This window comes from Poecilia latipinna, unplaced genomic scaffold, assembly GCF_001443285.1.
Source record: "Poecilia latipinna isolate Pla-1442-1.1 unplaced genomic scaffold, P_latipinna-1.0 Scaffold1230, whole genome shotgun sequence".
NCBI classification, from domain to species: Eukaryota; Metazoa; Chordata; class Actinopteri; order Cyprinodontiformes; family Poeciliidae; genus Poecilia; species Poecilia latipinna.
The window spans coordinates 75,531-87,867 of NW_015113846.1; the positions used below are offsets into that span (position 1 = coordinate 75,531).

A 12,337-nucleotide genomic window follows, 5' to 3' on the forward strand; every position below is an offset into this window, starting at 1 on the left:
GGAAACCACTGGGGGGGCGCAGAAGAAAAAGTTTGGGAACCACTGCCCTACATGGACTAAACAGAATGTCAACAAAACAGTCCGACTCCAGTCGGCGAGGAGAGCCTACCGCGACTGAGCCGGGGCGTGGCCGGACAATGGTCACCCTTCTCCGTTCGCACACAGCATGTTCGTGGAGAACGTGGTGCTAAATGACCTGTAGATGACCTGAGTCTAGACTGTCGGTAGGTTGATAGGTCAGTCAAACTTTATTAATAGATTACAAACCAGCGTTCTGACAACTATCCCAACATGCACCGCGCGCTTCTTCTTCTTCTACAGGGGAAAATGAAGTCGGCGGCTGCTTACCGTAGTTGCCAGACCTGTTGTGGCTCAATATTGGTCCATATATAAGGCACACCGGATTATAAGGCGAACTGTCGGCTTTTGAGGAAATTTAAGGTTTTTAGGTGGGCTTTATAGTTTTTTTTTTTAAACTGCAACATATATCAGCTGATCAAGATGAACATGTTTTCTAAAATGGCTACATCAATCATCAATGCTAACCTTAGCTCTCCTGCAGGCAGCATAACTTTACATCGAGTCATGTCAACAAAACAAGACTGTTCAGAAACAGAATGAGCATGAATGTCACAAAAATGGTCCTAACGCCCTTATTTATTATACAATTTTTATAAAATGTAGAAATTACAAATGTTTTGATACATAAACTATGTATTCTAGTTCTTAGATATTAATCAATAAACAGTTTTGTTTCTGTCAGTTCTTTCAAGTTGCAAAAGACACCAAACAAATGTATTTTTTATTTTACTTTTCAATTAATTTAAATTTATATAATTGCCACTGTAGGAGACAACTTGTTTAAATACTTTATGAAAAATTTTATTTGACTTGATTATTGTGAAAAGAAATTAGGCCATTAGTCCAATTGTTGCTGCTTAATGAATTTCAAAAATTCCAAAGGATACTTAATACCCAGTTAAAATTAATTTCACCTCTCTGTGCCTCTTCATGATGTACACATTAAACTAAAGGTCAGACTTTCACTTTCACTTCATTTTCCCTGAAGCTTGTGCATATAAATAGTCATCTGGTAGTGTTAGGAAAGTACCCTCATAACTGAAAAAGCCTGAAAGCTGATGCTGTTGTGATGAATTGTTGGTACTTTTAGATCTTATTTTGTTTCAATTTCAGTTTACAAATATAAATTTATAAAGTTACTGAATGGAAATGTATGTAATTATAAGGATCATAGAATAAAACCCAGTTTTATACACACCATCTGCAATGAAATATTTGAAATCTATGTACTATCAATAAACTACTACTAAATTCAATTATTTAATTGATCTAATATTTGTTTATTTTAATTTATTTGCTTTCAGTTGATTTTGTATATTGGGGTTCAGAGGTGGATTGTATCTTTGCGATGACTCACTGGTCCATAGATTTCATATTTAGGATTTTTTTTTTTATTATTATTATTTTTATTTTGAGCCATCAGTTCTAATGGAAAATATGATGTACATATCTAAAACATATTTTAATTTGATTTAAAAAAGACTTAATTGATCTCAAAGAGAAATTAAATGTTATTAAATTAAATGTACAATTAAATGTTGTAGTTCACATGAATTCAAGGTTCTATAGAGTTATTTAGATGTTTATGGCCACAGGTGCCAGAACAGGAGATGCCATTTACATAAGCTGGACCCGATGCCGACCCAACCTGTGACTGTGCATGTGACAGAGGCACAGGCAAAGCCTTCAGCATTCAGATCCTTATTTACACACTGCCTGATCCACATAACCATCATGTACATGCATCTGCTGGGGTTATGAGCCTGGCTAACACCAACAAAAAGGTTTTTAAGACTAAGTTTGTGCCACATCTGGCCCACAAGCATTTATAGTGCTTGTGCTCCACCTCTGTTTAGATCCATGCTTGTGCTTAATTGTATACAATTAAGTTATGCTAAGCAACAGGCGGATTGTGCAACTAGAAAATTGCCTGTGTCCCAGGCCACTATAACAAACTTGACTGCATAAACGGATCCAAGTTTTGTTTGGTTAAATACTTTTGTTAATAATGTTTTGGCTAACTGTTCATTCAAATCAATAACTGCAGTTCATTTAGTTGAAATTGCACTTTTAGTTAGAAACATTAAACTTTTATCAGCTTTCTCTGTTTCCAGCAGTAATGCAGTCTCACAATAGCTCTACTGTCGGGTCACAAAGGTATAATTACGGACAGGCTGCCAGCAACCAATCTCTGTACAGTGATGTTGACAGGGTTGACGGTGCCCATGTCAAATGCGACGGCTGAGCGGAGCTTCTCTGGCCTCCATCGATTGAAAACCTCCCAACAGCGGCTTAACCACCTACTCTTTCTGCTTATACACAAAAGCTTAACTGATGGCGTGGACCTCAACACTTTGATTTTTAAATGTTCCTTCTGAGAACAGATTAAACATTATCCTACAGTAATTGATATAAGTAACTAAATTAATAAAAATTGAAATATGTACAGCAAAACAACATTCTTAAGAGATTTCCTGGCTTGTAACAGGTGTTGCTCCTTGCTCTATATGCCAACAGAAGTTAGCGACTCTGTTGATGTTTTAATAAAACCTAACCAACGAATGTCTCTTAATGAACTCAAATGTGGTGATGCATATCCAAAATCCAGCTAAGATAAACTTTAAACCACATGCCAATGACTGCATGATGGACTTTACACATTAACTTGAAGTTCACGCTTTCACTTTCCATTTCCTGGAACCCTGTGCAGATACACGAATTCATCTGTTGTTATTCCTGGCCAGTCTCCAGACCTACACACCACAGAAAATATCTGGAGGAGCTCCAACTCTGATTCTCAGCAACAGCCCAGAATCCTGGCTGATCTAGAGAAGATCTGTGTGGAGGAATGGCCCAACGTCCCTGCTGCAGTGTGTGCAAACCAGGTGACATTAACATTGATTTTCACAGGTGTTCAAATACTTATTTTCAGCAGTAACATACAAATAAATTATTGAAAAAAATCAAAATGGGTGATTTTTTTTTTTTTTTCCGGCCTTCCAGTGAGGAAGGCCGGAGTCTAGCTTTAGCAGACGGCTGAAGGCATCTGATCCACGCTTCAAACTCAGTACCTGTTTGCTCTACAGCAAAAATTTGGTAAGATTAAATTTAGTCGACTAAAGAAAGTCAGACGGTTCATTCTCCAACGAGTGAACTCTCTTGAGGCAGTCAAGTTTCTTGTTTTGTTCAGATCTTGGTGGTCATTTCCACAGTATGGTTACTAATTAACAGTTGATTCTTTTGTGTCTAGATACAATCTGATCATTCAGTTCACAATTGAAGTTTTATAATCCGGATTCTGCAAATTGAATTTTTTCATAGTATATTTTATTCATTCCTTTCACAGTCAAAGCTCCCTAAAAAGGATAGATTACCTTTCTGTGAACTATAATTTTGATTCCTTTGAGTTTCATGATATTTTACGAAATCTGACTGATATGATCTTGAACGCATACTGATGCTTCACATTTATACACTTATCAGTTACAAGAGGTGTACGGTGTACTGTCTGTTAGTGAACATTAATGAACAGGTAGCATCATTAGGACAAAGGAAAAAATAAAGCTGTAGATAATTTTAAAGGTAACAAAACAATTTACCACGTTGTGACCAACTCTTGGAGCTCGGTTGTGTAGCGCATGTTTTATTCTTTAGGTAAGTGTACCAACACCAAACTTGGTTAATGTTATTATAAGTTGGGCCAGGTCTCAGAAGATGTGAGTAAGTCTCTGTGAGAGGGGCTACTTGAGAAAAAAAGCAAAGATTCACTGATTGAATTGTTGGTCGATAGCCAGCATATATTTGAAATTCTGCAACAAACATTGAATGAAAAGAAAAAAAAACTATATAAAACCTGAATGATCCTTCAGTTTGATAAATATTTACATAGAGCATCATTTAATAAATCGATAGAAATCCAAGTGCTCACATCAAAACATCAAATCTAAATAAATAGAAATTGTACTAAATATTTTAAGACTGATGGTTCACATTGATCATTTATAATTTTTTAGTAATGGAACCTTAACAACTACAGGTGAACTATACTTTGTTAGTGCACTTAAGCATGTAAGATAACGGATGGAGTAAAAGAATCATTAGGGCCAAAAAAAACCCAAAAAAAACAAAGAGCGTATAAGTCAGAGACAAAAGCTGTAGATAATTTTAAAGGTAACAAAACAATTTACCATGTTGGAGCAATTCTTAGAGTGTGGTTGTGCATTGTAAAAAACTTTAAAGTTTGGGGAAAACTGAAAGATAAATATGAGCAGCAGCCTGACCGAGGCCTGTTTAGTCCCTGTCACATATTCTTAAGAAATACATTTACAGATGAGGAACTTTTACTGAAATGTATCACACTAGCAATTGTTGAAGAAGAAAAAAATCTATGAGTCTTAAATGTACTTAAACCAACCTTTACTATTTTGGAGAAACCATGAAGCACTGAGAAGATACAACAACAAGATACAACAACAGGAAAAAGACTGAAGCAAAGTAGCATTCACAATGATGTGAGGACAAATTCTGGAAAGGGATCGATGTTAGTTTGTCTTTCACTTTAACTGCAGAAAGCTAAAAGTTAAATTTGAGTAGCCTCACATAGACCTGTTTACTACCTGACACATATCCTTAAGAAATACAATTACAGATGAGGAACTTTTACTGAAATGTATCACACTAGCAGCTGTTACAGAAAGTATCTGTAGAGTTTAAAATTTAAGTGACTGTTTTCGGAACGGATGAAGGAAATTACAAACTCATAGTCAGCACCGACTAGTCGTGCTGCCATAAATATTGTAGTAAAACAGATAAACTGTTGTTTTCCTTCAAAAGGATTGCCTGAGGCAGTCATCAACAGTTGCAGGGTCAGAGGTCAGCCCCTCTTACCTAGCCACGGGTTATCTTATATCCTGTTAAAGAGTATGAGTCGGGTTTCACCGTATGTTGGCTCAAAGAACAGATGCTTTAAGTTTTTGTTTTTTTTTCATGTCCTGTAAGAGTTTGATCTAACACTTATCTATAGTCTGCAGACATGCATGCGCACACACGCAGCAGTAAGACTCTCCTCGGTCCCCCCTCCTCCTCGAGGACAGATACACACGCAGGCACACGCAGCAGGTCTCTGGTTTCTCTGTCAGCCTGTGTCTCTCTTTTGGAACAAGACTTAAATTCATTTAATTCCAACACTGTGTATCAAGAAGACAATCTGTTTAAAACCAGAGGTAGTTACAAAATTCCTAATCTAATTCAACATTGTTTTGAATATACTATATTTATTTATTCACTTATATTTATTAATTCAATATTCACTTTTTTTTCTTTTTTGGGGTCACAAGGTCACAAATTTCCCATCATATGATATATGTGACATATGTCTGGGGGAGGGGGGAGGTCAAGAGGTCACATAGTTCCCATGGGGGGCAGGGGGTTTGATATCAATTAATATCAATTAATCCATCAAACTCCGATTAAAATTTGACAGAAGGGTGTCTATATATCTCTCTTCCAATCTACTCTGCTACCAAATTCAACAATTACACAAAGTTCAAAGTGAAACTTTCTTATCCTCGTAGGGTTTTTTTACGCCCTTGATAGCTGCTACAGACTTTCTTTCAGATTCATGTTGTGTCACTTCGTACGACTTTGCCCATTTTACATAAATAGGATGTATGGACAAGAGCCCTACTTATACAACCTAACTCTGAAAGCAGCAGCACTTTGACATCTGAGTATCACCTCTGAAGTAAGTGACTAAACAGTGCTGTGTTATTTAACAATAGAGGTTTGAATTTCATTTATATTTTCATCAAGACTTTCATCGAGCCATGCTTGTTAACATGACTGCGTATAGTACCGGATAATGTAAATTTATGAGCATTTAATGTAAAAATGTAATGCATTTCCAACACTCAAGTCTAATCTGCTCCTTTCTTTCAGAAGGAATCAGTTTATCCTGAAGATGGCAGGTAAGCTTTTAACCCAAGTTATTTTAGAAACGGTGTAAAACAGACATTTATTAAAGTTAACACCGGGGTTGATATTGGTCTGACAGGCGTGGAAGCTAAAGTGCTGGGAACCGGCTTCTCTTTTGGTCGCAAAATGGGCGTGTCTGTCCTTGGCACTGGGATTGAATTCAACCTGTGGTAGTTTAAACAATATTTCCCCATTATTATTCTTTGAACATTATCAAAAACTACATATCAATAAAATAAGCAACATTTTCAATAAAAAAAAATTTTGTTGCTAAATTATCAAATAAATATATATTCCAATAAAGATATTTCTTTTTAATCTGTGTTGAAGCCATATATAGATAATAGAAATTTAATACAAAGTGCTATTTTTGTTATCTGAGATGTTTCTGAGAGCTTTCCTTGTTGCTCTACTTGAAAAAGATCTATAGTTTAAGCTTATTACTTGGCCTTTTGATTAGCTGTTGTCTAACAAGACTTCTCATTGTATTAGTCTTTTGACTGTCACTTTCTATTTGTTTTGAATCTGTATTTTCTTCCTTCTTTTATTAAAACCAATAAAGACGCAACCATAACTGCTGGATTCAAGACCTCTTTTTGAATAAATGCGTCTCATACCACGGAGCTTAAAGAGGCTAGGCTAGTGAGAGCTTGTCGCATTTACTGTTATTTAGGTTGTTCAATCATAAGATTGATGCAATGTACTATTACAACGATTAAGCTTTAAAGGGTTTCAGAAATCCCTGATCATTCGTGAAACTTAATTTTTAAAATACTTACCGTGGACGCTGGCGTTAGCCTTGGAAACTTCTGTGCTCCTGCTACATGTTTAGCATTGAGATGCTATTTTAGCCTTAGCTAGCTTCGCTAATACGCTGACTCCTTTTAGCACAACTTGAACAAAACAATAGTCTTTTACAGCGTTCAATCACTTTGTTTTTTGAAACAGAAACTAACTAGTGGGCCAAGAGAAGCGATGTCATCATCCATCCCTATTGTCAACGAATGTTGCTTGTCCGTCAGATTTACGGTATCCCCGGAAATCTGACGGAGAATGTTCCGAATGATTTTTTTTTTTTTTTACGCGCCACATGTAATTATGTAATTAATCAAAATTAACACAAATGTTCTGGCCCAACTTTACACTGACTTATAAAGCTTTTTTATTAACACCTCTTAGAGTTTTTTCCTAGCAAATTTCCAAAAGGTTGAATTCAATATTAACGCACAACTCAAAATAAAAAGCTGGATGCACATGAAAAATCTAACACTTGAGAAATTTTGGGTAGCTAATAAAAACTTTTGAGATAATAAATGAATTCTTTCAAACGTTTATTTCTGTAATGTTCAACATGAAATACACTCCAACACTTTGAGACCCACAAAAATTTTATATAAAGATATACAGATTCAAGCGAGAGTTTATAATCACTGTTTTCTACAAAGTAAAATACTAAGGCAGCTGTTCACAGTTTCACACCCAGACAAGCTGATCAGGGCTGCATGCGGATAGCTCCATCCAGCCTGATGACCTCCCCGTTGATCATCGGGTTCTCCGCCACTGAGGTCACCAAGTGGGCAAACTCAGCGGGGTCTCCTAGGCGTGAAGGAAAGGGCACCTGGCGGCACAGGAATGAACGCACCTTCTCTGGAAGGCCAGCGAGGAGAGGAGTGGCGAACAATCCTGCAGGACAGATTGAGGAAATATTCATCATCAGGTTCACATCAGACTGTTGCTGCGTTTCTGTTGTAAATAAGCGAAAAACTTTGCAATTACAGTTTTTCCATTAAGTAACAAATGCAATTAAAATCACATGTGAATAAGCTCGTTCACATGATATCACTGAAAATGATGGCGGGAATTGATGTAAACACATGAAATATATTCATATTTCAGTCAGTGCGCTAAACTCGCACAAAAACTTTTTAGAGAAAAACAGTTTCCATTAAATGAGTTTATCCTCATAACCCCAATCTACAATTTTATGGTGAACAGCTGCATTTCCATTAATCTTTAGAATTTAGCAAATTGAAAATACAAAAATAAATTTGCTTAAAGGAAATTCCGGTTTTTCGGTAAAAAGTTTTTGTGCGAGGATGAGGTGGTTTTTCACCCATGTCAAAATTAAGGTAAGAAGAAGAAGATGACTTCCTGTCTTCTTCTTCGTCTTTTCTGCCAGTAGTAACATCCGGTGGTTGATAACGACTCGTGTGATGCAAAAAAAAGTGTTGCTATTGCAGTTTTGCGAAATACATAAATTTCCACATGACAGAAAAAACCCCTCATCTTAGTGCTGTAATTCTTCCTTAACAGTGCATAAACCTTTTATCAAAAACAACTTTTTTTTAGAAATTGTGATACCAATGTGCAAATTTATTTTCCAATTTGCAAAATTTGTAGCCAATAATCGCGTATAAAGTTGACTGATTTTCACAATCATTGACTGTGTGGTGTCTTTAATGACTTTGCATTTTTGTGTTTCTTTGATATAAAGCACTTTGAACTGCTTTCTTGCTGAAATGTGCTGTAAAAATAAACTTGATTGATTTTAATTGCGTTTCTTATTTTATCGAAAACACCGTAGGTCAACAAAGTTTCACGCACATGTGTAATGTAAACAGGTCTGCAGGAAACACAGTTTATGATGCAGATTTGTTGTTTTAACACCAACCAGGAGCGATTGTGACGACTCTGATGCCCATCGGCGCCAGATCTCGAGCGATTGGGAGCGTCATTCCAACGATGCCGCCTTTAGAAGCAGAATACGCCGCTTGTCCAACCTCAAAGAGAGAGAAGACGATAAACCTGAGAAATGGAGCAGCAACTGTAGCTTCAGGTGACGGATGTAAAGCTCCACCTGTCCGTCAAATGCTGCCACGCTGGCGGTGTTGATGATGCAACCTCGGTGTCCGTCTGCGTCCGGCTCATTCTTCCCCATCTCCCCCACGGCGAGGCGGATCACGTTGAAGGTTCCTGCGATATTTACCTGCAGCAGAATGAGCATGAATCAGAAAACATTCACTAACGAGATGTTTGAATGTCTTCCTCTTCTTCTTACGTTGATGACATGCTGGAAGTCCTCCAGGCTGTGAGGGGTGTTCTTATTGAAGTTGTACGTTTTTATAGCCACAGCGATGCCGGCACAGTTCACTGCCAGGTCCAACTTTCCGAACTTTTCCCGGGCCAGAGACACGGCCAAAAGCATGTCTGCCTCGGACGTAACCTGGGAACGACACAATGCACGTCTGAAAACAAGAAAATCTGGTTCTTTGTTATATTTGTAGTGTCTAACAAAAGCATTCTATTTATTTGTTGAAATATGTAATTTTACTTCAACTGCACGTTTTCTGCTGATCTGTTACATAAATCCCACTAAATACAGAGCAGAGCTACAACCACAGACTTTCTTAAGACATTTAAGAGTAATAGATCATTTGGCAAAGAGTAAAAGTTCAAAAATGAAAAGAAAGTGCCACCTACTGGACTGTGGGGAAATTACAACTTTACTTACTGATGTACTGAGATTATGGAGGACTAATACTGCCAAAATCGACAATAAATAAATAAATCTATTACTTGATAAAGTAATTAATGTACCAAATAGTCCATTCAAAACAAAAACTCAAAACCTCCCCAGCGTAATTGATTATTCTGGCACTTTTCTTGTTGAAGTAAGTAAATAAGTCTGTCTTTTACTTATTTAAAAAAGGGAAATATTGTTTTTAATAAAATCACATTTAAAAAATAAGTTTAACTGAAAAGTACTTCAGTATTAACAGAAATATTTAATCTTTGATCATTTTCTGCCTGACAGGATGTGGATTTCTCTGACTCACGTCTGCAGGAGCGAAGGCGCAGCGGTTTCCCAGACTGCCAGCCACTTCCTGTCCATTGGAGGACGGCAGGTCCACGATAACAGCGGACGCTCCGTTCTGCACCAGGCGCTCCACCGTGGCCCGACCCAAACCGGACGCCCCGCCGGTCACCAGGCCAACCATGCCCTGCCCAACGACAACATGAACACTGTAACTGATGCCAGCTGTTACAAAATCCAATAAACAATACATTTTGAAGACTAAATAAAGAATGACTCAAGTTGGTGGAGGAGAGAGAGAGAGAGAAATCAGCCTTTCCTAAGTAACAATTCTATTTAGCTTAGTAGTAAATTTAATTTTTACTATAAAATTCAGATTTTTTTCTCACTCAATTTTAAACTAAATGCCTCAGAAAAGATGTGTCTGCAGCTAAAAATACTTTGACGTGAATAGGTTTGTTGTTTTTATGGAATTTGAACCAATTGAAGCTAAAATTAAGCCAGTTGAGTAGTTCTGGGTAGAACATATTTACAAAGTTTTTTTTTTTTTTTAGTTTTTTTTTTTTACCTTAGATGCAAAGATTTTGTACAATGCTGGCTTAATTACTGCTCTAAATGTATTATTCTAACAGAAAATTGCCTTTTTTGAGTCTTTATACCCCAGTTAGCAATTAATCAATTACTTAATTAATTGACGATTATTTTTCAAAAATCGATTAATCGTGATTCATTGTTTCAATTTTGGACAACTTAAGATGACAGATGTAAAATATATAAAACTATTTTGGAACTTACTTCTATAGACCTGACTTTTGGCCAGTAATGAAATCCTGTACCTTAGGATATTAATTACTGAGGTCAAGGTGGCCTCAGTAATTAGGCTAGCTAATAACTAGCTGGAGATAAAAATGGGAAATCTGTAGAGATTTAAGCTGTAATTTTATATAATAAAGTGTAAAACAACAATTCTCCATCACATGGCAACATAGAAACATACAGGACAACAAACCAACTTTTAATTAAAAAATGGCTCCATCTGAGAAGTTATAAAATTAATTTAATGGGAAAGTCTGAAGGTTGGCAAAAGAAGCATGAGCAGAACTGATGGCTGAACTCCGTTACCATCAAACTACTAAACTATACGGAAATCAGCTGACCGGAAGAGAAAAATGGCTAACATTGCAGCGGAAGCTTGCTTAGAGCTTAAAGCTTCGCATTTGCTCCATATAAGCAGGAGAAGTGCTGCAGGGACGGAGCAGAGACGCATTTATTTTCTCTAAACTCACCTTCAAACTCCGAATGTGCGCCATGTTTGCTCCGGACACACCGTGACGTCACATCAAAGCTCGTCTACGAGCAGATGGCTCACTCCTGACCCAAAGTCTCACTGAAACAGGTTGGTTCGATGGGCACCATAAACAATAAACGGTGGCATTTCATTTTTAGAAAGGAATTATTACTAAATTATATAAAAAAGAAATAAAATAAAAAAAAAAAACGTTTTAAAAATTATTTTAATAGTTATGTAACAATAATACAGCAGTCACTCATAAACTGCAAAAGTTCTATTAAAAGGAATTTAATTTTGATATATTCAGATTTGTGTTTCAGACAATACAATCAAAAAATGTTCTAACATGTAATTAGATAAAATTAGTCTTATGCACTTGCACCCTAGTTAAAATAACATAAAACAATAAAATGCAGATTTGTGCGCATGTAAAAACATTTACAGTCAAACTTAAAGGCACAATCATTTTGGGATTCTTATCTTTAAGCATCTGCTCCTATTTAAAATGTTAACATAAACCTGTCGTTGAAAATCCTTCAAATGTTATATTTTTCGAGCGGAGTAAGAACTCTTACATTTTCCCTCGTTTCCGTCATTCGAAGCGGACCAATCACTAGAAGTTTCCGGGAACGCCTCCTTGAAAGCCGTGACGTCGTCCAATAAGAATCGCGCTCCCATGTTGATTCAGAGGAGCGAGTCGTGCTTTTGACTTCTGACCTGATTTTATTCCATCTGACCACTGCGCAGCTGCATTCAACCGCTATAAAACACATCCCAACACTTCCGGGTTCAATGCAGTAACAGACAATATATAATTCTGATTTCAGTAAACATTAGGCCAGTTTACTTTTTAGGTGATTTACAAAAAAAAGGGGGAAAAATACATTAAAATACATGAAATACACTAAAACCTTTGCAGTAAAAGGAAACAAGAGAAGAGGCACCAAAAATAAACTAAAAATAAGCTTGTCTGCAAGAGGAAGTTGATGTAAATAATACTTTTAGTCCAGGTTTATACAGTTGTCTTAACGTCAGGTTTTCTGGTTTTTGAGCCGAGCAGCAAATAAACTAATAAATCCTCACTTCCCATGTTAAGTTCTGGTTCTAAAAACGTTGACAAAAGATAAATAATACATTAAAAATCAGTTGTTTTCAAAAGCCCAAATGTTAACCGCCAG

At 36.6% G+C, this 12,337-nt stretch overlaps 1 protein-coding gene across 1 annotated transcript; it reads right to left on the bottom strand.

The window, feature by feature from the left end:
- Positions 1–7,368: 7,368 nt before the first annotated feature.
- On the bottom strand, positions 7,369–11,260 carry hsd17b10 (hydroxysteroid (17-beta) dehydrogenase 10). The gene is made up of 6 exons (XM_015054135.1): positions 11,155–11,260; positions 9,891–10,055; positions 9,113–9,277; positions 8,912–9,040; positions 8,726–8,834; positions 7,369–7,737 (listed from the first exon to the last, which is right to left on the bottom strand). The coding sequence occupies exons 1-6, from the start codon at positions 11,176–11,178 to the stop codon at positions 7,547–7,549; spliced, it is 783 nt and encodes a 260-aa protein (XP_014909621.1). The 5' UTR covers positions 11,179–11,260; the 3' UTR covers positions 7,369–7,546.
- Between the last annotated feature and the right edge of the window lie 1,077 nt (positions 11,261–12,337).

Bases quoted from the DNA above. Each gene is read 5' to 3' on its own strand.
- hsd17b10 (XM_015054135.1), bottom strand. From the start codon at position 11,178: ATGGCGCACATTCGGAGTTTGAAG. The intron at 10,056-11,154 runs GTGAGTTTAGAG...GTCGTTGGGCAG, and splicing joins CGCACATTCGGAGTTTGAAG to GGCATGGTTGGCCTGGTGAC. The intron at 9,278-9,890 runs GTGAGTCAGAGA...TGTCGTTCCCAG, and splicing joins GCGCCTTCGCTCCTGCAGAC to GTTACGTCCGAGGCAGACAT.